We start from the raw sequence: 26,280 nt of genomic DNA, 5'->3' as shown, positions 1-26,280 counted from the left end.
CTTTTTACCCCGGCATCTCCCCCGGAATGTTACGAGATCTTCATAGACCCAAAAGTAAGCATATTATTTACCTAGTCAAAAGTGAAGCCGTTCTTCACACAGTAATTCTTAATCCAACAGCCTTTGTGTTTTGAAACTAAAAAGAGGAAGGAACAGGGCCCAATTTTAAACTGCGCATGTTGTCACTGAACAACACACACACACAGACACAGACCCAGGGCAATTCTTCCTGGATCATTTACCAACACAGTCCGCATTGATTATTTTCTGGACCTCAGCAGATCCACCAAAATTCATATAAATATATCAGCCATTAACCGATTTATTTCTTTTCCTCAGACCACGCTGGATCTATTAATATCAACAACGCTGCACACTCAGAATTGTGCAGCTGATTCTTCCCGTCAGACCGCGCCGGATCTGTTACTTTAGCACAATAAACACTGATTTTCCTTCACAATCAGTTTACCAAGAGCCACAAAACCATTTCTGACTCGCTTTTCTGAACTTCTGTGTCACTTAAACATCCTGACAGCACCAGGTGTTTCTGTCGGACTTCCTCGTCCGAACTTAATCCTTTTACTTACAAATAAGCGTCTCCCAAATGCCCACGCCGGAGCTCCTCTTTGAAGTCTCAAAGAGGTACAGGAGTTTGACACTTATTAAACCATAATCTAACCAATAACTCTTATATTCTTTTTTATTCTTAAACATACATTGGTCTCTTTTTCTCTTTTACCATGAAATACCAAATAACCTTTTAACTCAGTACTGTCTGTTTCTCAAAGTTTCATTATCCTTGCTTCAAAGCTTCTCATTACTTCAAAGTTTCTCATTCATTACTTCAACGTTTTGCTTTATTCTCAAGAATTCAGTTTTACCACTACTGCGCCAATTTAGTAGTTAAGATCATCTACTCAGCGAACAGATAATTTAGAATTCAGCCAATTTGCACAAATTTGCTTATTGAACAGGTTTGTGCGTACCTTTTAATCTTTTTAGACCGGTCCTCTGTTCGCCTCATATCAGATCCAACCTTCGGCCACATTTGTTTTACTGATCGGCTCGCGGCTGACTTGAATTCTCTTAAATCATATATCAACACCTCGGACCCTTCGCGTCCGGTATTTATTCTCTTAGAAACATGTATCAAATCCTCGGACCTTCTCGTCCGGTATTTATTCTCTTTCTCTTAATTAAGTGTCTCCCTAACAATGATCCTCTGCGATCACCAGGGCTATATCTGAGGCCACAAAATCTCAGTGGGGCCCTTCCCCCAGTTTAATACCCAGGAAACGTCTTTCCCGGGGGTGGAGTCCTCCGGCTCCGTGACTTTTAGACACTTATAATCTCTTTATTCCTCAATCACAGCTCAATCTCTCTTCTCTCTATTTTCTTAACACAACATCTCAAATTACTTTTAGCTCAGTAGTGCTTTTTCCGAGCGACCGTGAACACAACACTCAAATTACTTTTAGCTCAGTACTGCTTTTTCCGAGCGACTGTGAACACAACACTACTCTTAAGTTTCACTTTCGTTGCAACAAAGGTTTTCGTTTCAAACAAAACTCAAAACAGAGATCAACGGATGACCACTTGACTACATATTCTAGAATTATAATCCAATACAGCACAATTTCAGTTTAAGAGGTTTGTGCCTTACCTTTTTGCGGGCCCAATAGTCAAGCGATCACCGTGACGTATGCCGTTCGATCACCTGATCTGGCCTCGACCTCCGCCTCGACAACAAACACCTGTACTTCTTTCTGCTGATCTTTAGTTGCCCGCATCCTCCACCAAATGAAGCGAGATCATTCAACTGCAGATCAGACAACAAACGACGGAGGCACCAGACAAGTGCAATCAAACGATGAGTTTATTGACAACGGAGAACAACCATCAGCATATGGCCTGTTTTGCTCTGACAAAAATACACTGGGTTCTGGTTTTATAGCATAGAGGATCACGCCCCCACGTACACGTCAATACAAGTCAAAAATACATTGTGTACAGTCATTGTTTACAGACAAGGGTAGATCTTGTACATCTTAATAACTATAAACAGACATATAACTTCTCTTTTTGATAACACCTTCCTTTTAAGGTAACAACTTCAAGCTTCAGGGCCTCTAAGGGCTAATAATTGACCCTCGTCCTCAATCTCTAAGCAGACTGAATTGGCGCAGGTCTCAAATAAGAAGCAGAAGACACTCGGGCCTTCGCTCAGGCCTGCTACTAGATTTATGTGTATTGTAAGCATGCATGCAATTAACCTGCTATGTTCTCATCTTCCCTCAACATGTATCACCTGGACACTCTCACCAGTGAAGCTTAAAACCCTCTTGGATAGAACATCAACTCTAAACAAGCACAGATATGCAATGTGTATAAAATGAACTCTTCCTGTGAATAGAATGAATGTGATGACAAACCTATTCAATGCAATATGAACCCTGTAAACAATATTACTGATAAAATAATACTGTAAAACATGTCATCAATGCATTTATCATAAGACAGATTATATGATAACAATAAAAGAATCTCAAAATCCCAACACTGGCTACAGTGCTGAAGAGAAACCTGGGGTTGTTCTTATTTTCTTCAATCAGTGACGAATAGTAAGATGTTCTGGCTTTGTGGAGGGCTTTCTTATAAAGCAGCAAACTATTTCTCCAGGCTAAATGATGATCCTCTAAATTTGTGACACGCCATTTCCTCTCCAGCTTACGGGTTATCTGCTTTAGGCTACGTGTTTGAGAATTATACCACGGAGTCAGGGACTTTGGATTTGAGGCCTTAGTTTTCACAGGAGCTACAGTATCCAGAGTTGTACGTAGTGAGGAGGTAAAATTATTAACAAGATAATCGACCTCTGTTGGAGTAGCGTTCAGATAGCTGCTCTGCTCTATGTTGGTACAGGGCATTGAAGAAGATAACAGTGGGTGGATTATATTCTTAAACTTAGTTACAGCACTTTCAGAAAGACATCTACTTTGATAAAGTCTACTCTCCATTGCTGTGTAATCAATTATTGTAAATGTAAATGTTATCAGGAAATGATCAGACAGCAGAGGGTTTTCAGGAAACACTGTTAAATGTTCAGTTTCTATGCCATATGTTAAAATGAGATCTAGAGTGTGATTAAAGTGGTGGGTGGGTTCTTTTACATTTTGAGAGAAGCCAATTGAGTCTAATAACAGATTAAATGCGATGTTGAGGCTGTCATTTTTAGCATCTACATGGATGTTAAAATCACCCACAATAATTATTTTATCTGAGCTGAGCACTAAATCCGATAAAAAGTCTGAGAAATCAGAGAGAAACTCTGTGTAAGGCCCAGGTGGACGATAGATGATAACAAGTAAGACTGGTTTCTGAGTTTTACAGCTGGGGTGGACGAGGCTAAGCATCAGGCTTTCAAATGAATTAAAAGTCTGTCTTGGTCTTTCGTTAATTAATAGGCTGGTGTGAAAAATTGCTGCCACACCGCCCCCTTGGCCTGTGCTTCGAGGTTTCTGGTAGTTAGAATGACTCGGGGGTGTTGATTCATTTAAACTAACATAATCATCCTGCTGCAACCAGGTTTCTGTAAGGCAGAGTAAATCGATTTGTTGATCAATTATTAAGTCATGTACTAACAGAGACTTGGAGGAGAGAGACCTAATATTTAATAATCCACATTTCATTGTTTTACTCTTTGGTTCAGATGTGGATACTGTATTGTTCTTTCTTTGTGATTTTTTATGTTTAAGTTGTTTATTGCTGGTTTTTAGTTTGTTTTTTGTCTGTTTGGGAGCTGACACAGTCTGAATGGAGATGGGTTTTTGGGGTGGTAGCAGGAGGAGAGAAGCTGCAGAGAGGCGTGTAAGACTGCAACTCTGCTTCCTGGTCCCAACTCTGGATAGTCATATTTTGGGGAGTTTAATAAATTGGTCCATATTTCTAGAAATGAGAGCTGCTCCATCCAAAGTGGGATGGATGCCGTCTCTCCTAAAAAGACCAGGTTTCCTCCAGAAGGTTTGCCAATTATCTATGAAGCCCACATCGTTTCTGGGACACCACTCAGACAGCCAGCAATTTAAGGAGAACATGCGGCTAAACATGTCACTCCTGGTCTGATTGGGGAGGGGACCAGAGAAAACTACAGAGTCCGACATTGTTTTGGCAAAGTTACACACCGATTCAATATTGATTTTAGTGACCTCCGATTGACGTAACCGGGTGTCATTACTGCCGACGTGAATTATGATCTTACTGTATTTACGTTTACCCTTAGCCAGCAGTTTTAAATTTCCTTCAATGTCGCCTGCTCTGGCCCCTGGAAGGCAATTGACTATGGTTGCCGGTGTCTCTAGCTTCACATGTCTGAGAACAGAATCGCCAATTACCAGAGTTTGACCCCCGGCGGGTGTGTCGCCGAGTGGGGAAAAACGGTTAGACACATGAACAGGTTGGTGGTGTACCTGGGGCTTCAGTTTAAGACTATGCTTCCTCCTCACCGTCACCCAGCCACCCTCTTTCCCCAGCTGCTTGGGGTCTGCCGGGGAACAGCTAGCGGGGCCTACGCTATCTTCGGCTGCACCAGCTACAGGGGCCTGGCTAGCTACGGGTGAATGAAGGGTGCGAAGCCGAGTCTCCAATTCAGTAATCCTGGCCTCCAGAGCTGCAAATATGCTACATTTGTTACAGGTATCACTACTGCTAAAGGAGGCCGAGGAGTAACTAAACATCTGACACAATGAGCAGGAAAGTGCAGGAGGGACAGGTGAAGTAGCCATGGTGCTAACGAGTCGGCTACGAGCTAAGCTAAGCTAGCGAAACAGTACAGAGACAGTGAGTGAATACTTTGGCTATAAATTAGGCAGTGAGCACACAGAAAGGGTGATTCAGATGAAGCACGTTAAGATTATACTATGAAAAAGGGATGTATCAAGAGATTTAAATTAAATTGCTAAGCAGAAAAGCTACTCAGAAACACCACTGTGTTTGAGCAGGAACAGGAAGTGATACTATACCGCAGAGCGAGCGAACACCAAGCTTCCGCCCGATGCTGCCTCGCCGCGGCCCAGAGACCTCTGGGAAACGTAGTCCTCAGTTCTGCGGCATGCACGTAAATGCTCGTCCACCTTCACACACAACGTTATCACATCAGACAAAGTTTTAGGTAACTCTCTCATAACTAGTTCGCCCTTTAACTCATCACACACATTATTCAGCAAGGTGCTTATCAATGCAGGCTGCCCCCACCCGGTCTCTTCGGCCAGCGTCCAGAACTCAATGGAGTATTCCGCCATACTTCGTCTTCCCTGCTTAAGATTCAGTAAACGGTGAGCTGCTGCGTCAGCCCCAGTACCTCTCTCAAACACACATTTAAATTTAGCAAGAAAATCCTGGTACGAGATGCTGGCGTCCGTTCTCAAAACAGCTTGAGCCCAGTTTAAAGCCAGTCCGCGTAACAGCTGGACAAAAAAGGCAATCTTAGCGTCATCGGTTTCATATGTCCTCCGTAACTGTCTAACCTGTATGGTTATTTGGGTCAGAAAACCGGCACACTTGTGAAACTCACTCGCGAAGAGTTCAGGTGTTGGCAATGCTTGCTCCGGGGGCTCCAAGGGAGTGTGATGAGGCAAAGCCAAAGATCCGGGTGCCGAAGGCTCAAAAGCCGGTAACTGTGAGGAGACAGAGGGAGGAGAGGCTGCTGGGCTTACCAGGGGTATGCACTCAGCAAAAGCCTGCGTTAGAGTGGCCAACTGCTGATTGAGGAGCTGCAGCATTTGCTCGTGGCATTCCAAAACCTCCTCGGCCGTGGGGGTGCGCTGCTGGGCGGCAGAGTCCGCTGAGTCCATATTCTGGCTGGATCGTTATGTTAAGGTTCAATGTAGGGGACTCAAACGCGGGACTCCTGAAATAGCTGACCACAGGGATTTATTTACAGAGGTCACCAATGTGTATATACAGAGAGTGCGGGGTAGTGCTATGTTCAGAAATGTGAGGGACGGGCTCCAGGGAAATCCAAGGGGGGAAACACTCGTTCTCCAACTCGCCACATTCACAACGGCTGTCCTCTTCTTTCACACTTGACGCACAGATTCACACGAGAGGGGTGGTCCAGGGGGTCTGTAGACAGGAGACAGGAATGAGACCAATATTCACAGAAAACTCTTGACTTATCTTGCACTGAAGTTCGACTTTCACTAACGCGTTGCAGACAATGATCCAGCAACGACCAGCAGTCCTCTCCTGGCTGAAATGCCGTTCCCCTTGATGGACGTCAGGTGTGATGATCTCCGTGGGCGTGGGCCGAGGGCGTGAACCCACAATGAGTTCCGCCCCGGCGACAGAGAGAAGGTGAGAGAGAGAGAGAGCACGAGAGAGAGAGAGAGAAAGACAGGAGAGATCGATCAGCGTCTCGCTGATCCCCCAGGCCGTGACAGAACAAGAGACACTGAGAGGAAAACTAAACTCTAATACAACCCAGAACTAAGAAGTAGACTAAAAACACTTAAGAAAAGTACAATTATAAAACATAAACACTAAAAACACACAAATGAAGAACCAAACAGAATATTTAAATAAAAACTTTACAAATGACATGACTGCTAAAAGACTTAAAAACCCTAGGTCAAACAGCTCAAGGCCATGACAAAGATAGACTAACAATCACAAAATTAGGGAAGCATTTCCAACTAATGAAGAAGCCAAAATTTTTTACTGGCTCATGTAATGAGAGAGAAGAGTCTGATGGTGCACAACATTGTGGGCATGAGGACTTTGAAGATCCATCTTCTAGTAGCTCATCGGTCCCCAAATCTTATACTGAGTCCTTTAACCGGTACAAGATTTGGATCTATCAAAGGAAGTGTCTGATTTTGTGGGTCTGGCCTCAGTCAGAAAATCTCCTGGCTCCAGGAAGTTCAGACCTGACGTCTCTACAATGAGTCATCTAGATGTAAAGGATGTTGTCTCTCTGACTATGTTCTCCTCTGTTTTCTCTTTAGAGTACCAGCTGGAGATGGTGGAGGTGACACAGGGGAAGGAGTTTGTCCTGCTGCCCTTTAAAATCAAAGAAGGCTTCACCCAGGATGTCAAAGTGGAGTGGAAACACAAAAACAAGATGGCCCATGAGTATCAGATTGGTAAAGACCAGTGTCACTTAAAGGGCCAAGATCAGAAACAGCGCACTGAGATGAAGAAAGACCCACTGAACACTAAAGACCTCAGTCTGACCCTGAAAGACCTCCACCTCACTGACAGTGGAGTCTACACCTGCACCATCTACAACAAGGATGGACACATGCTGCTACGGAAATCAGTGACTCTCAGTGTCAGAGGTGAGTGTTACAGCTGTTTGTCCACCGTCCAAAATAGGTATAGATTTATAAGTAACAAAACAGAATTTAGAGACTAAAACTAAGAGTTCACGTAATAAAAGTTAAACAAAAACTAAACATTTACACACAATCAAAACAAAAGTGAAAGAAGCAAAGCCACTCTGGAAACTCACAGAAACTAAACTGAATTCAAAAGAAAAGGCCAACACTAAATAAAAACAATGAAAGTATCAAACTATAATAACTGTAGATGATGGAGGATCACCTTCACTGACATCTGTCTGTCTGTCTCATATTCTCCTCTCAGTTCCTGAGGTTCAGATGGTGGAAACAGTTAAAGGGGTTCAGTCTGTCCTGCTGCCATTTACAACTGATATCAAGCTTCAGGACGTCACAGCGGAGTGGAAACATGAAAACAAGAAAGTCCACGTTTATCAGAGAGACCAAAACCAGTCATACATACAAAGTCGCACAGAAGTGAAGAACGAGCCAATAAAAAATGGAGACCTCAGTCTGAGCCTGAAAGACCTCCACCTCACTGACAGTGGAGTCTACACCTGCACCGTCTACAACAAGGATGGACACATGCTGCTACAGAAATCAGTGACTCTCAGTGTCAAAGGTGAGAGTAACATCTGTTTGTCTGCATTACAAATCCTCCATGAATAAGAGCTGGAACTCCCATCACTAATACATACAGTGCAGGAGAGAGAGGGTGACTCCTGCCTCTGTTTTACAGTCCATGATTGTATAGAAGCTGTTCCAGAGTCAGCTCATGTTCACATATTTATGAAGTCTTACACTGGAAAGTCTGCTCTTGATCTCAGTAAATGAACAGGGTTTCCTCATTCCCTGTACACAGACTGGCAGATGTTGATATAAGAAGATGACGTGGTGCTCTGTAGGAAAACAGAACAAGTCCACCATCAAAGCAGACTGTTTTCTCAGTTTGATATGTAGGACTGTGTCACAGTGCAATGCTTTTTGAGACAAATCTTTTGTATTAAATGTTGAAGTTGTGCCACAAATAACCAGAGAGCAGCAAATGAAGAGAGGATTTAAATATTTCCTGTTAAATGTTTTGTGTTGTTACCTTTGATTGGATCACCTGTGGTTAAAGAGGAAAACATGGAACTGAAAATACTGCATTAATACAGTAATTTAGTTAAAATCATAAGTACATAGCTGTATTACTGTTTCCAATGACTGACAGATGAGATCAAGCTGTCATGGTTTGTCTGACTGGACTCAAACGCAGGAGTCAGGAATGAAAGTTCATTGAGTTTATTTACAGTGTTGGTGCAGTAGTGCTCTATGCAAAGTCTTTTTGAAGTGCTCAGTTCAAAATTCCAATATGTACAAAATCCAATAGAAGGAAGGCTCCACATTTGCATTGTGTATAAAGAAAATCATTAAAACAGCTTTATTTAATAATTTAAATACAATATCAAAGATTTCTAACCCTAACAGAACCCTGAACCTTCCTAATAAACTCATTTGGGCATGTGCAGTGCTTCCACTCTCTCTCTCTCCCCTTGCTAACATTTTCTGTGCTTCATAAATGTTCTATCAAAGTCCATGTATAAATACACACCCATCCATCCATTCGCTTCCACTTATGCTTTTCAGAGGGGCTGGAGCCTATCCCAGCTGTCACAGGGCGAGAGGCAGGGTACAGCCTGGACTGGTCGCCAGTCTGTCACAGGGCTAACACACAACCATTCACACCTATGGGTAATTTAGATTAGTCAATTAACCGATCCCCTTTCTTTAGGCTGTGGGAGATAGGCCACACAAACACATGGAGAACATGCAAACTCCACACGGAAAGATCCCGGCCTGATGGTGGAATTGAACTGACGTCTCTCATTGCTTCTGTCTGTACAGCTCATGTTCTGCTTTGTTCTCCTCACAGACTACCAGTCAGCAGTGGTGGAGGTGACACAAGGTCAGAAGTCTGTCCTGATGCCGTTTAAAATTACAGGTGAGCTTCCTCAGGTGATCAAAGTGGAGTGGAAACTCACTCACCCTGAAGAAAAGATGGTTCACTGTAACGACAGCAGTCAGAAACAGGATCAGCTTTATGTAGGCCGCAGTGAGATGAACAAAGACCCACTGAACACTAAAGACCTCAGTCTGACCCTGAAAGACCTCCACCTCACTGACAGTGGAGTCTACACCTGCACCGTCTACAACAAGGATGGACACATGCTGCTACAGAAAGCAGTGACTCTCAGTGTCAAAGGTGAGAGTAACAGCTGTTTGTCCACATTACAAATCCTCAATGAAAAAGATCCAATCAAACAGCCTGTGATGCATCATGGGAATGTGACATATGTAGAATCAGTGCAGGTTTGCTGTATGTGAGTTGAGCCCGTACAGTGCAGGAGAGAGAGGGTGGCACCTGCCTCTGTTTTACAGTCCATGATTGTCCAGAGTCAGCTCATGTTCACATATTTATGAAGTCTTACACTGGAAAGTCTGCTCTTGATCTCAGTAAATGAACGGGGTTTCCTCATTCCCTGTACACAGACTGGCAGATATTGATATAAGAAGATGACGTGGTGCTCTGTAGGAAAACAGAACAAGTCCACCATCAAAGCAGACTGTTTTCTCAGTTTGATATGTAGGACTGTGTCACAGTCTAATGTTTATTAATTCCAATATATTTTAAATTGATAGCTCTTTGTGCTCTTTCAATTTGAGCTTGTTTTATATTTGTCAGGAGTTTTCCTGCAGTGCAAGTCAGGTCGGAATAAATGACACTCAGACTTCCATGTTGCACTGGGTCGCCAGTAGAAGTAACCATTCCTCTATTCTGCCAAATTTTTGCAAAATAATGTAGAGCTGCAAAGACATACTGGCTGTCAGTGTATATGTTTATGTCTTGTCCTTAATGCAGTTGACAGGCACGTGTAACAGCTGTAAGTTCTGCGCTCTGTGCAGAGTGTGAGGAAGTTAGTGCTTTTGCTTCTAAAATTGTGTCTACTGTGGTTACCGCATAACCTACACAGTTCCGCCCAAGGCTATTTTTGGACGCTGAACCGTCTACAAAGATGTTAACCAGCTTGTGGTGTGCTGTAAAGGTCAGCGCGTGGTTTTGTTTCCTCATCTAGCTTCTTTATACAGCAGTGTGCGTCACCATCTTGCAAAGTAGGGAGAAGTGTGCTGGGGTTTAACTGTCCACACTTCTCAATTCTGATGTGTGACTGTGAAAGCAAAATGCCTACATAGGAAAGTTGTCTTGCATGTGTCAAACTTCTAAGTTGGGAAAAACTTTGCATTGCTTACAGTTCATAGCTCACAGCTCTAAAACTAGGCATCAACAAATCATATGCCTAATCATTATGTGTCACTGTGATCCACAAGTATGATCACAAATTTGTTTTTCAAACTTACAAAACAAACAAACAAAAAACAAAACAAATTGCCTATGGCACCAAGGCTTTGCGTTCATATTAATTGAGTGTAAGCTGCTTTCTTCATTGCAAGTGTTTGTTACAATAAGGTTTAATTCATGCATCTTATCACTGAGTTCTAAATTCAAACTATCTCACTTCTGACTCTTTCCAAAAATAATTTCACATATAACAATTTGTGTATGTGTTGTCTATTCATTAATATAGTTGTCAATTATTTCTGTCATTATTTTTACCTTCTTTTGTTTATGACATGGCAGACATCTCTAAACAATCATGAGTTCAGCCTTCAATTTCAACCCAATTATACCCTGTATTCTCGCACTCGAACTTGTCCTGCTTCACCTCCCATCAGTCCTCGTCCCTCTTTTCACAGTGTCCTTGTGTCGCCTTCAAAGCTCCAACAAACACAGTCTGCAAAATATCATGTTCAGTGCCTTTTTCTCAGGGTCGAGGACAAAGTGGGAGGTCAAGCTATAAAATTCTAGCCAAAAGTGGCTTATTTTCCCAATTAATCTATGCTTTTGTCGCTGTACTCAAGGTTCCAGGTTGAGAGAAATCCACCTGTACTGACACACTAAAGCATACAATTAATATCATTTTCATTACTTTTCTTAAAACATTCATTCGCTTCATCTTCTTAGAGTTTAACTCGTCTGTTTCTCTCTGTGAGCTGTCTTTACACACCACAGGCACACATATTTCCTGTTTCTGCAGACTAATCGAACTCTTTTGTTTTTCTTTGTATTCATAGTCTATACCTTGATAGTCTAAACCTTGATCTAAAACCAATACACCTTTATGCCACGCTCAGACATCAGGAATCATCACACACACTGCCTTTTCTCTCAAACTTCCACTTGTTCACTCACTCTACTATGAACCTTTGTAGTGTTATTATTACTTATTTTTTTATTATTTTTGTACAAATCACACCCAATCACTCAAAACCTACTACTCACAGCATTCACACAGTTAAAATCACTCAAAATATGCTTTCATATGAGTATTTCAGACATGCTTTTCATAATCAGAAAGAGCAAGTCAAATAAAAACAACTGAAACCTCTAATCATTCTCACAGCACACACATAAACTGGAGAAAAAACTAAAACACACCGGCATTTATTGCTCAAGAGAGGTTACTACTGAAAGATATATAGTGGTCACTTACTATACATCCACAGTAATGAATTCAAACTCTATTTATACAATTGTAGTGAGCAAAACCAGCGTCTCAGTCACAGGCATTTAGCAACATTTGCAAACAATAGTTATAAAGCTCAATAACCCTCTAAACCGAAAGCAACAATCTCCATGCGCGTCACCGCTCCTCATCAGCTTGGTAGTGTCCACATATTTAATTCAGCTTCTCAATCTTGTAGCTTTAGCTGTTGTATACAGGGTTTGGCTCATTAGTTGTTAGTATAGGTTTGCTCTTTATCTCAACAAAGTCTCATCTAAGATGACAGGTTTACAAGCAGGTCAAGTGTCTCTATGCACTTGATTAGATTTGGTATTTTCCTTATTTTCTTCATCTCATATATCATTGTACTGAGTTTGAGCAAACCTTAAGCTTGATTTAGACTACTTTTAACAATCATCCACCTCACATCATAACTGACTGAGGTGCCTCTTCTTATTAACAGTATGTCATTATTAATGTTATCATTGTATTGTTTTTTCCTTTTTTATAACAGCAATAGTATATTACAATACACTACTTTACTACTAATATACAATAGTGTATTATTTTATATTTTATTATGTATCCATCGTGGGCCTGTGCGAATCTGTAGCTTCACACCTTCCCAAGCTGGAGACATACTTTCCTTGGCTGAACAATGACACAGCCGTAATATACCTTATGCATCTCTCTTTTTTATTTGATATATTTTCGTGTGAATTATCTGGTTTCATGCATTCTATTCATTCTAGGCACGGTCGTCATGCCAACTATGTTTCATTGTTAATACCAGTTTAGGCAAGGCAAGGCAAGGCAAGTTTATTTATATAGCACAATTCAACAACAAGGTGATTCAAAGTGCTTTACAGAGACATTAAAAACAAAATAGATAAAAAGCATGATTTAAAATTGATTAAGACAAGGAAACAAACAAACAAACAAACAAAACAGTATATAAAATCAAAAATCAGAACAGTAGATAAAATCAGAACAGTAGATAAAATCAGTAGTTAAAATGTAAGTTTTAGAATTTAAGCTTAAAAGTGTGGATTTGGTGCTTTATTCAAAAGCAGCTGAGAACAGGTGAGTCTTCAACCTGGATTTAAATAAACTGAGTGTTTCAGCTGATCTGAGGCTTTCTGGGAGTTTGTTCCAGATATAAGGAGCATAAAAGCTGAATGCAGCTTCTCCGTGTCTGGTTCTGACTCTGGGAACTGATAAAAGACCAGATCCAGATGACCTGAGAGATCTGGAAGGTTCATACTGGGTCAGGAGGTCAATGATGTATTTTGGTCCTAAACCATTCAGAGCTTTATAGACCAGCATCAGAACTTTAAAGTCTATAGTTTACAGGTTGTTATCCTTCCTATTATTAGTTTGAATACATAAGCTCTAATTTAATTTAACCTTTTGTTTATTCCACTTCATTCCTCTTTCCATGCTTTAAGATATTACAACTCTTGTGTACGCTTTGTTTTCTTTTTAGCATCCTTTTCAGTATTTATTTCTGCTTGGAGGGTTTCTTTTAATTTAGTCAATGCGGATGGGCTACATTTTCCCTCCCATGTGGGACATTTAGGTTTTTTGGGGGTTTTTTTTTTGGATTTCTCCATCTACATGCACTAATTTGTCCGGCGCCTGGACATTTTTTCTCTAACCACTGCTCGTCAGCAGTGAGTTTTGAAGCTTCGTTACCCATTTTAATCCTTTACAACTACACAACTGCGGCACCTTCTCTGGCACGAGAATCGAGAGAGGTAGTTGACACGGCCTTCTACTTTCAAGCTATTCTTGAAAGCGGTGTCAGCTTTATGTGATGAAACACGACCTTTTTCTCTTTTCACCAGTACTTGGGTGGCCTACAGTAAACAAATTAGTGGAATAGTTCAGCCTCCTTATTGTGCTGTAAAATCAACTTATTCCACCAACAAAAATAAAACAATAAATACCTTTATACGCGTGCTACCTTTACCCACTACGGGGGAGCTACCAGTCCCAGACGAGCTCTATTTTATTTTAAGATGCTACCAGCCCCTCTCGGGCGAGCCTACTTTACCAACTACAGGGGAGCTACCAGTCCCAGATGAGCTCTATTTTATTTTAAAATGCTACCAGCCCCTCTCGGGCGAGCCTACTACGATTTTTCGCAACGTGTTTCAGAGTGTCAATATTCACCTGTTTGCTGATTGCCGGGTTGTCAGGTCCCCCTCATCGACCCCCACCGTCGTGGACCACTTTTAAGAACGCTGGCCAGAACCCGAATTCACGTCTCTGGTCTCTATCCTGTACCTGGACAGGAGCTGTCGACAGACTTCAGCGCGGGCTTCTCACGACGTCAGGACTCGATGAGGTTTTCCCGTGGGGTCACACAAAAGTGTTATGTCCCATCCGGCTCGAAGGAAAAGAAATGTCAGGAGTTTTCCTGCAGTGCAACTCAGGTCGGAATAAATGACACTCAGACAGGTTTGCAAGTTTAACGTGCACACGGGTGAGAACTCAAAGGAGACTCACACCCTGCAATAGTTGTCAGCCTTTATTTATACTTCAAGCATATTTGTGTAGCAAGTCCTTCTCAGAGACGTACAAGAAGAGATAAAATAGAACTGTGCTGCGTGCAGGCTTCCTGTGGTGCTTGCACAGAGTAACTTCTCTATTTGAGCTGAATACTAAAAGAGCAAACACATCTAGAAAATGAAATGTACTTTTAAGCATAAACATAATAAAATCTTTTGACAATATTTAATGTTGAAGTTATGGCACAAATCACCAGAGAGCTCTAAATGAAGAGAGGATTTGAATCTTTGTTAGGCTGTTTTAGAGGAAAGTCAAATAGGGGAACATATAACGTCTAAAAGAAAATTGAAAACCATAACTAGCGGAACATGGAACTTGGAAATACACTGGGCTGAAAGAAATAGAAGAAATACAGCAGAAGTACATGAAGAAAATTCACTGAGAAGTAGAGTTGATGTTTTGACCAGGACTGAGAGAAATCAGCACTATATATACACACAGAGAAGGGTAATCAGGGGAGTAGAGACAGTTGGGAAAATGAGACACAGATGTAAAAGAACAGATAATAAGATGAGGGAAGTAAAACTCACAGTAAAGAGCAAGGGATGAATAACTATCCAATAAAGCAGGAAGTGAGAAGTGATAACTAAACATGGAAATGCAGACACACAAAAAATGGAACAAGAGACACTGAGAGAAAAACTAAACTCTAATACAACCCAGAACTAAGAAGTAGACTAAAAACACTTAAGAAAAGTACAATTATAAAACATAAACACTAAAAACACACAAATGAAGAACCAAACAGAATATTTAAATAAAAACTTTACAAATGACATGACTGCTAAAAGACTTAAAAACCCTAGGTCAAACAGCTCAAGGCCATGACAAAGATAGACTAACAATCACAAAATTAGGGAAGCATTTCCAACTAATGAAGAAGCCAAATTTTTTTACTGGCTCATGTAGTGAGAGAGAAGAGTCTGATGGTGCACAACATTGTGGGCATGAGGACTTTGAAGATCCATCTTCTAGTAGCTCATCGGTGCCCAAATCTTATACTGAGTCCTTTAACCGGTACAAGATTTGGATCTATCAAAGGAAGTGCCTGATTTTGTGGGTCTGGCCTCAGTCAGAAAATCTCCTGGCTCCAGAAAGTTCAGACCTGACGTCTCTACAATGAGTCATCTAGATGTAAAGGATGTTGTCTCTCTGACTATGTTCTCCTCTGTTTTCTCTTTAGAGTACCAGCTGGAGATGGTGGAGGTGACACAGGGGAAGGAGTTTGTCCTGCTGCCCTTTAAAATCAAAGAAGGCTTCACCCAGGATGTCAAAGTGGAGTGGAAACACAAAAACAAGATGGTCCATGAGTATCAGATTGGTAAAGACCAGTGTCACTTAAAGGGCCAAGATCAGAAACAGCGCACTGAGATGAAGAAAGACCCACTGAACACTAAAGACCTCAGTCTGACCCTGAAAGACCTCCACCTCACTGACAGTGGAGTCTACACCTGCACCGTCTACAACAAGGATGGACACATGCTGCTACGGAAATCAGTGACTCTCAGTGTCAGAGGTGAGTGTTACAGCTGTTTGTCCACTGTCCAAAATAGGTATAGATTTATAAGTAAGAAAAAAGAATTTAGAGACTAAAAGTAAGAGTTCACGTAATAAAAGTTAAACAAAAACTAAACATTTACACACAATCAAAACAAAAGTGAAAGAAGCAAAGCCACTCTGGAAACTGACAGAAACTAAACTGAATTCAAAAGAAAAGGCCAACACTAAATAAAAACAATGAAAGTATCAAACTATAATAACTGTAGATGATGGAGGATCACCTTCACTGACATCTGTCTGTCTGTCTCATATTCTCCTCTCAGTTCCTGAGGTTCAGATGGTGGAAACAGTTAAAGGGGTTCAGTCTGTCCTGCTGCCATTTACAACTGATATCAAGCTTCAGGACGTCACAGCGGAGTGGAAACATGAAGACAAGAAAGTCCACGTTTATCAGAAAGACCAAAACCAGTCTTACATACAAAGTCGCACAGAAGTGAAGAACGAGCAAATAAAAAATGGAGACCTCAGTCTGACCCTGAAAGACCTCCACCTCACTGACAGTGGAGTCTACACCTGCAGCGTCTACAACAAGGATGGACACATGCTGCTACAGAAATCAGTGACTCTCAGTGTCAAAGGTGAGAGTAACATCTGTTTGTCCACATTACAAATCCTCAATGAAAAAGATCCAATCAAACAGCCTGTGATGCATCATGGGAATGTGACATTCCCATGATGCATTTATTAATTCCAATATATTTTAAATTGATAGCTCTTTGTGCTCTTTCAGTTTGAGATTGTTTTATATTTAATGTTGAAGTTATGGCACAAATAACCAGAGAGCTCTAAATGAAGAGAGGATTTGAATCTTTGTTAGGCTGTTTTAGAGGAAAGTCAAATAGGGGAACATATAACGTCTAAAAGAAAATTGAAAACCATAACTAGCGGAACATGGAACTTGGAAATACACTGGGCTGAAAGAAATAGAAGAAATACAGCAGAAGTACATGAAGAAAATTCACTGAGAAGTAGAGTTGATGTTTTGACCAGGACTGAGAGAAATCAGCACTATATATACACACAGAGAAGGGTAATCAGGGGAGTAGAGACAGTTGGGAAAATGAGACACAGATGTAAAAGAACAGATAATAAGATGAGGGAAGTAAAACTCACAGTAAAGAGCAAGGGATGAATAACTATCCAATAAAGCAGGAAGTGAGAAGTGATAACTAAACATGGAAATGCAGACACACAAACGTCACACAAAAAATGGAACAAGAAACACTGAGAGAAAAACTAAACTCTAATACAACCCAGAACTAAGAAGTAGACTAAAAACACTTAAGAAAAGTACAATTATAAAACATAAACACTAAAAACACACAAATGAAGAACCAAACAGAATATTTAAATAAAAACTTTACAAATGACATGACTGCTAAAAGACTTAAAAACCCTAGGTCAAACAGCTCAAGGCCATGACAAAGATAGACTAACAATCACAAAATTAGGGAAGCATTCCCAACTAATGAAGAAGCCAAAAATTTTTACTGGCTCATGTAATGAGAGACAAGAGTCTGATGGTGCACAACATTGTGGGCATGAGGACTTTGAAGATCCATCTTCTAGTAGCTCATCGGTGCCCAAATCTTATACTGAGTCCTTTAACCGGTACAAGATTTGGATCTATCAAAGGAAGTGTCTGATTTTGTGGGTCTGGCCTCAGTCAGAAAATCTCCTGGCTCCAGGAAGTTCAGACCTGACGTCTCTACAATGAGTCATCTAGATGTAAAGGATGTTGTCTCTCTGACTATGTTCTCCTCTGTTTTCTCTTTAGAGTACCAGCTGGAGATGGTGGAGGTGACACAGGGGAAGGAGTTTGTCCTGCTGCCCTTTAAAATCAAAGAAGGCTTCACCCAGGATGTCAAAGTGGAGTGGAAACACAAAAACAAGATGGTCCATGAGTATCAGATTGGTAAAGACCAGTGTCACTTAAAGGGCCAAGATCAGAAACAGCGCACTGAGATGAAGAAAGACCCACTGAACACTAAAGACCTCAGTCTGACCCTGAAAGACCTCCACCTCACTGACAGTGGAGTCTACACCTGCACCGTCTACAACAAGGATGGACACATGCTGCTACGGAAATCAGTGACTCTCAGTGTCAGAGGTGAGTGTTACAGCTGTTTGTCCACTGTCCAAAATAGGTATAGATTTATAAGTAAGAAAAAAGAATTTAGAGACTAAAAGTAAGAGTTCACGTAATAAAAGTTAAACAAAAACTAAACATTTACACACAATCAAAACAAAAGTGAAAGAAGCAAAGCCACTCTGGAAACTCACAGAAACTAAACTGAATTCAAAAGAAAAGGCCAACGCTAAATAAAAACAATGAAAGTATCAAACTATAATAACTGTAGATGATGGAGGATCACCTTCACTGACATCTGTCTGTCTGTCTCATATTCTCCTCTCAGTTCCTGAGGTTCAGATGGTGGAAACAGTTAAAGGGGTTCAGTCTGTCCTGCTGCCATTTACAACTGATATCAAGCTTCAGGACGTCACAGCGGAGTGGAAACATGAAGACAAGAAAGTCCACGTTTATCAGAGAGACCAAAACCAGTCTTACATACAAAGTCGCACAGAAGTGAAGAACGAGCAAATAAAAAATGGAGACCTCAGTCTGACCCTGAAAGACCTCCACCTCACTGACAGTGGAGTCTACACCTGCAGCGTCTACAACAAGGATGGACACATGCTGCTACAGAAAGCAGTGACTCTCAGTGTCAAAGGTGAGAGTAACATCTGTTTGTCCACATTACAAATCCTCAATGAAAAAGATCCAATCAAACAGCCTGTGATGCATCATGGGAATGTGACATTCCCATGATGCATTTATTAATTCCAATATATTTTAAATTGATAGCTCTTTGTGCTCTTTCAGTTTGAGCTTGTTTTATATTTAATGTTGATGTTATGGCAAACATAACCAGAGAGCTCTAAATGAAGAGAGGATTTGAATCTTTGTTAGGCTGTTTTAGAGGAAAATCAATTAGTGGAACATATAACGTGTACAAGAAAATTGAAAACCATAACTAGCGGAACATGGAACTTGGAAATACACTGGGCTGAAAGAAATAGAAGAAATACAGCAGAAGTACATGAAGAAAATTCACAGAGAAGTAGAGTTGATGTTTTGACCAGGACTGAGAGAAATCAGCACTATATATACACACAGAGAAGGGTAATCAGGGGAGTAGAGACAGTTGGGAAAATGAGACACAGATGTAAAAGAACAGATAATAAGATGAGGGAAGTAAAACTCACAGTAAAGAGCAAGGGATGAATAACTATCCAATAAAGCAGGAAGTGAGAAGTGATAACTAAACATGGAAATGCAGACACACAAACGTCACACAAAAAATGGAACAAGAAACACTGAGAGAAAAACTAAACTCTAATACAACCCAGAACTAAGAAGTAGACTAAAAACACTTAAGAAAAGTACAATTATAAAACATAAACACTAAAAACACACAAATGAAGAACCAAACAGAATATTTAAATAAAAACTTTACAAATGACATGACTGCTAAAAGACTTAAAAACCCTAGGTCAAACAGCTCAAGGCCATGACAAAGATAGACTAACAATCACAAAATTAGGGAAGCATTCCCAACTAATGAAGAAGCCAAAAATTTTTACTGGCTCATGTAATGAGAGAGAAGAGTCTGATGGTGCACAACATTGTGGGGATGAGGACTTTGAAGATCCATCTTCTAGTAGCTCATCGGTGCCCAAATCTTATACTGAGTCCTTTAACCGGTACAAGATTTGGATCTATCAAAGGAAGTGCCTGATTTTGTGGGTCTGGCCTCAGTCAGAAAATCTCCTGGCTCCAGGAAGTTCAGACCTGACGTCTCTACAATGAGTCATCTAGATGTAAAGGATGTTGTCTCTCTGACTATGTTCTCCTCTGTTTTCTCTTTAGAGTACCAGCTGGAGATGGTGGAGGTGACACAGGGGAAGGAGTTTGTCCTGCTGCCCTTTCAAATCAAAGAAGGCTTCACCCAGGATGTCAAAATGGAGTGGAAACACAAAAACAAGATGGTCCATGAGTATCAGATTGGTAAAGACCAGTGTCACTTAAAGGGCCAAGATCAGAAACAGCGCACTGAGATGAAGAAAGACCCACTGAACACTAAAGACCTCAGTCTGACCCTGAAAGACCTCCACCTCACTGACAGTGGAGTCTACACCTGCACCGTCTACAACAAGGATGGACACATGCTGCTACGGAAAGCAGTGACTCTCAGTGTCAGAGGTGAGTGTTACAGCTGTTTGTCCACCGTCCAAAATAGGTATAGATTTATAAGTAACAAAACAGAATTTAGAGACTAAAACTAAGAGTTCACGTAATAAAAGTTAAACAAAAACTAAACATTTACACACAATCAAAACAAAAGTGAAAGGAGCAAACCCACTCTGGAAACTCACAGAAACTAAACTGAATTCCAAAGAAAAGGCCAACACTAAATAAAAACAATGAAAGTATCAAACTATAATAACTGTAGATGATGGAGGATCACCTTCACTGACATCTGTCTGTCTGTCTCATATTCTCCTCTCAGTTCCTGAGGTTCAGATGGTGGAAACAGTTAAAGGGGTTCAGTCTGTCCTGCTGCCATTTACAACTGATATCAAGCTTCAGGACGTCACAGCGGAGTGGAAACATGAAGACAAGAAAGTCCACGTTTATCAGAAAGACCAAAACCAGTCTTACATACAAAGTCGCACAGAAGTGAAGAACGAGCAAATAAAAAATGGAGACCTCAGTCTGACCCTGAAAGACCTCCAACTCACTGACAGTGGAGTCTACACCTGCACCGTCTACAACAAGGATGGACACATGCTGCTACAGAAATCAGTGACTCTCAGTGTCAGAGGTGAGAGTAACATCTGTTTATCCACATTACAAATCCTCAATGAAAAAGATCCAATCAAACAGCCTGTGATGCATCATGGGAATGTGACATATGTAGAATCAGTGCAGGTTTGCTGTATGTGAGTTGAGCCGTACAGTGCAGGAGAGAGAGGGTGGCTCCTGCCTCTGTTTTACAGTCCATGATTGTATAGAAGCTGTTCCAGAGTCAGCTCATGGTCACATATTTATGAAGTCTTACACTGGAAAGTCTGCTCTTGATCTCAGTAAATGAACGGGGTTTCCTCATTCCCTGTACACAGACTGGCAGATGTTGATATAAGAAGATGACGTGGTGCTCTGTAGGAAAACAGAACAAGTCCACCATCAAAGCAGACTGTTTTCTCAGTTTGATATGTAGGACTCTATCATAGTCTAATGTTTATTAATTCCAATATATTTTAAATTGATAGCTCTTTGTGCTCTTTCAGTTTGAGCTTGTTTTATATTTAATGTTGATGTTATGGCAAACATAACCAGAGAGCTCTAAATGAAGAGAGGATTTGAATCTTTGTTAGGCTGTTTTAGAGGAAAATCAAATAGTGGAACATATAACGTGTACAAGAAAATTGAAAACCATAACTAGCGGAACATGGAACTTGGAAATACACTGGGCTGAAAGAAATAGAAGAAATACAGCAGAAGTACATGAAGAAAATTCACTGAGAAGTAGAGTTGATGTTTTGACCAGGACTGAGAGAAATCAGCACTATATATACACACAGAGAAGGGTAATCAGGGGAGTAGAGACAGTTGGGAAAATGAGACACAGATGTAAAAGAACAGATAATAAGATGAGGGAAGTAAAACTCACAGTAAAGAGCAAGGGATGAATAACTATCCAATAAAGCAGGAAGTGAGAAGTGATAACTAAACATGGAAATGCAGACACACAAAAAATGGAACAAGAGACACTGAGAGAAAAACTAAACTCTAATACAACCCAGAACTAAGAAGTAGACTAAAAACACTTAAGAAAAGTACAATTATAAAACATAAACACTAAAAACACACAAATGAAGAACCAAACAGAATATTTAAATAAAAACTTTACAAATGACATGACTGCTAAAAGACTTAAAAACCCTAGGTCAAACAGCTCAAGGCCATGACAAAGATAGACTAACAATCACAAAATTAGGGAAGCATTCCCAACTAATGAAGAAGCCAAAAATTTTTACTGGCTCATGTAATGAGAGAGAAGAGTCTGATGGTGCACAACATTGTGGGGATGAGGACTTTGAAGATCCATCTTCTAGTAGCTCATCGGTGCCCAAATCTTATACTGAGTCCTTTAACCGGTACAAGATTTGGATCTATCAAAGGAAGTGCCTGATTTTGTGGGTCTGGCCTCAGTCAGAAAATCTCCTGGCTCCAGGAAGTTCAGACCTGACGTCTCTACAATGAGTCATCTAGATGTAAAGGATGTTGTCTCTCTGACTATGTTCTCCTCTGTTTTCTCTTTAGAGTACCAGCTGGAGATGGTGGAGGTGACACAGGGGAAGGAGTTTGTCCTGCTGCCCTTTCAAATCAAAGAAGGCTTCACCCAGGATGTCAAAATGGAGTGGAAACACAAAAACAAGATGGTCCATGAGTATCAGATTGGTAAAGACCAGTGTCACTTAAAGGGCCAAGATCAGAAACAGCGCACTGAGATGAAGAAAGACCCACTGAACACTAAAGACCTCAGTCTGACCCTGAAAGACCTCCACCTCACTGACAGTGGAGTCTACACCTGCACCGTCTACAACAAGGATGGACACATGCTGCTACGGAAATCAGTGACTCTCAGTGTCAGAGGTGAGTGTTACAGCTGTTTGTCCACCGTCCAAAATATTTATAAGTAAGAAAAAAGAATTTAGAGACTAAAACTAAGAGTTCACATAATAAAAGTTAAACAAAAACTAAACATTTACACACAATCAAAACAAAAGTGAAAGAAGCAAAGCCACTCTGGAAACTCACAGAAACTAAACTGAATTCAAAAGAAAAGGCCAACGCTAAATAAAAACAATGAAAGTATCAAACTATAATAACTGTAGATGATGGAGGATCACCTTCACTGACATCTGTCTGTCTGTCTCATATTCTCCTCTCAGTTCCTGAGGTTCAGATGGTGGAAACAGTTAAAGGGGTTCAGTCTGTCCTGCTGCCATTTACAACTGATATCAAGCTTCAGGACGTCACAGCGGAGTGGAAACATGAAAACAAGAAAGTCCACGTTTATCAGAAAGACCAAAACCAGTCTTACATACAAAGTCGCACAGAAGTGAAGAACGAGCAAATAAAAAATGGAGACCTCAATCTGACCCTGAAAGACCTCCAACTCACTGACAGTGGAGTCTACACCTGCACCGTCTACAACAAGGATGGACACATGCTGCTACAGAAATCAGTGACTCTCAGTGTCAAAGGTGAGAGTAACATCTGTTTGTCCACATTACAAATCCTCAATGAAAAAGATCCAATCAAACAGCCTGTGATGCATCATGGGAATGTGACATATGTAGAATCAGTGCAGGTTTGCTGTATGTGAGTTGAGCCGTACAGCGCAGGAGAGAGAGGGTGGCTCCTGCCTCTGTTTTACAGTCCATGATTGTATAGAAGTCCACTATCAAAGCAGACTGTTTTCTCAGTTTGATATGTAGGACTGTGTCACAGTGCAATGCTTTTTGAGACAAATATTTTGTATTAAATGTTGAAGTTGTGCCACAAATAACCAGAGAGCAGCAAATGAAGAGAGGATTTAAATATTTCCTGTTAAATGTTTTGTGTTGTTACCTTTGATTGGATCACCTGTGGTTAAAGAGGAAAACATGGAACTGAAAATACTGCATTAATACAGTCATTTAGTTAAAATCATAAGTACATAGCTGTATTACTGTTTCCAATGTCTGACAGATGAGATCAAGCTGTCATGGTTTGTCTGACTGGACTCAAACGCAGGACTCAGGAATGAAAGTTCATTGAGTTTATTTACAGTGTTGGTGCAGTAGTGCTCTATGCAAAGTCTTTTTGAAGTGCTCAGTTCAAAATTCCAATATGTACAAAATCCAATAGAAGGAAGGCTCCACATTTGCATTGTGTATAAAGAAAATCATTAAAACAGCTTTATTTAATAATTTAAATACAATACCAAAGATTTCTAACCCTAACAGAACCCTGAACCTTCCTAATAAACTCATTTGGGCATGTGCAGTGCTTCCACTCTCTCTCTCTCCCCTTGCTAACATTTTCTGTGCTTCATAAATGTTCCATCAAAGTCCATGTATAAATACACACCCATCCATCCATTCGCTTCCACTTATGCTTTTCAGAGGGGCTGGAGCCTATCCCAGCTGTCACAGGGCGAGAGGCAGGGTACAACCTGGACAGGTCGCCAGTCTGTCACAGGGCTAACACACAACCATTCACACCTATGGGTAATTTAGATTAGTCAATTAACCGATCCCCTTTCTTTAGGCTGTGGGAGATAGGCCACACAAACACATGGAGAACATGCAAACTCCACACGGAAAGATCCCGGCCTGATGGTGGAATTGAACGCAGGACCTTCTTGCTGAGTGGCAGCAGTGCTAACCATCGTGCCACCGTGCTGCCTGCACATTCTTGGCATATTTCACAATCAGGCTCAGCAGTTCCTCTTTCTATCTCAGCATGCATAAAATTAAAGGCAAAGTTTAAACATTACCCAAGTTTCATTTTTTCATCCCTTATATTTCATTTCACTCGCTGGGCCCACGTCCTCATTTTAAGTTTGACAGCATTTTAGTAGGTAAAAGTGAATGCTTTGACATGAATTGAGCTGCGGTTTGGGGAAGGCCTCTGGCGATGGCTCACGGACCTGGCAGATCCCCATGTAATAAACAGAAATGAAGAAGGTGAAGAATGGAGAAGAAGGATGGAGGGAGGGTGGGGCACGTAAACGAGAATGATCAGCTTGCGGAACTGGGGGGAACCTATATAGATGGCAGCCGGAAGGAGCGTGTTTGGAGGCGTGGTCCCGCTCCTGAAATTCCATACATAATAGATTTAGAATAGATTTATGCATGACTAACTATTAGCAAAATATTCTATTATAGCACTCTGTATGTCTGTAGCTATAAAAGGCTGGATGTTCAGTCTCATCTACTCTTTCTAATAGATGAGCCAGAGGATCTCAGTCCCCTTGATCTTCAACCAAACTGAGTCTGTCATGCTGACGTCTCTCATTGTTTCTGTCTGTACAGCTCATGTTCTGCTTTGTTCTCCTCACAGACTACCAGTCAGTAGTGGTGGAGGTGACACAAGGTCAGAAGTCTGTCCTGATGCCGTTTAAAATTACAGGTGAGCTTCCTCAGGTGATCAAAGTGGAGTGGAGACTCACTCACCCTGAAGAAAAGATGGTTCACTGTAACAACAGCAGTCAGAAACAGGATCAGGTTTATGTAGGCCGCACTGAGATGAACAAAGAACCACTGAGCGCTAAAGACCTCAGTCTGACCCTGAAAGACCTCCACCTCACTGACAGTGGAGTCTACACCTGCACCGTCTACAACAAGGATGGACACATGCTGCTACGGAAATCAGTGACTCTCAGTGTCAGAGGTGAGTGTTACAGCTGTTTGTCCACCGTCCAAGATAGGTATAGATTTATAAGTAAGAAAAAAGAATTTAGAGACTAAAACTAAGAGTTCACATAATAAAAGTTAAACAAAAACTAAACATTTTGTCACGGTTCTGGGTCCGTTGGACCCAGTATTTTGAGTTGTTATGTTTTGGTGTATTTTGCATTTGTGATTCTTTTCTTATGATGATGATTATCAATCTATGTTTTGGTTATTCTTGTTTAGGTATTAGTTCGTAGGGTTTGTGTTCTCATGTTTATTGCAGGTTTAGTTCAAGTTCCATGTGTCTTCCTCTGTCTGTCTCTCAGTGTCAGGTCTGCATCTTGGTGTAGTGTTCTTGTTTCCTGTTTTATTGTGAAGGTCTGCGTCTCATGTGAGTGTGTTCAGTTTACCTCCCTTGTCTCGTCTCGTTAATTACTCCCAGCTGTGTCCACCACCTGTGTGTAATCTCCCTGTGTTTCTTTGTGTATTTAAGTCATGTCTTCAGTCATTGTAGTTGCTGGTCCGTCTGTGTGTCCACCATGTTTCTTCCGTGTGTTCCCTGCTGTCACCATCTTGTACCGTTGTCCACCTTGCTTTATGTTCAGGTTCGTGTTCTTGTTCATGCTCTGTAGTTTAGTTGTCCCAGTATAGTTTAGTTCTCCGTTTTGTCGTTTGCCTCTCTATATTTTTTGTGTCAA

The 26,280-nt window shown here is 41.0% G+C and overlaps 1 protein-coding gene across 1 annotated transcript in view; it reads left to right on the top strand.

Moving 5' to 3' along the window:
• Positions 1–25,932, top strand: part of LOC135932606 (uncharacterized) — a 72,266-nt gene extending 46,334 nt beyond the window's left edge. The window contains exons 2-4 of the mRNA XM_065470083.1: positions 9,250–9,429; positions 25,251–25,522; positions 25,909–25,932. Coding sequence (XP_065326155.1) covers positions 9,250–9,429; positions 25,251–25,522; positions 25,909–25,932 — 476 coding nt within the window. The remainder of the gene's footprint in view (positions 1–9,249; positions 9,430–25,250; positions 25,523–25,908) is intronic.
• Positions 25,933–26,280: the final 348 nt, after the last annotated feature.

This window comes from Pelmatolapia mariae, linkage group LG3_W, assembly GCF_036321145.2.
Source record: "Pelmatolapia mariae isolate MD_Pm_ZW linkage group LG3_W, Pm_UMD_F_2, whole genome shotgun sequence".
Classification (NCBI taxonomy): Eukaryota; Metazoa; Chordata; class Actinopteri; order Cichliformes; family Cichlidae; genus Pelmatolapia; species Pelmatolapia mariae.
This window is presented reverse-complemented; position numbering and strand designations above follow the sequence as displayed.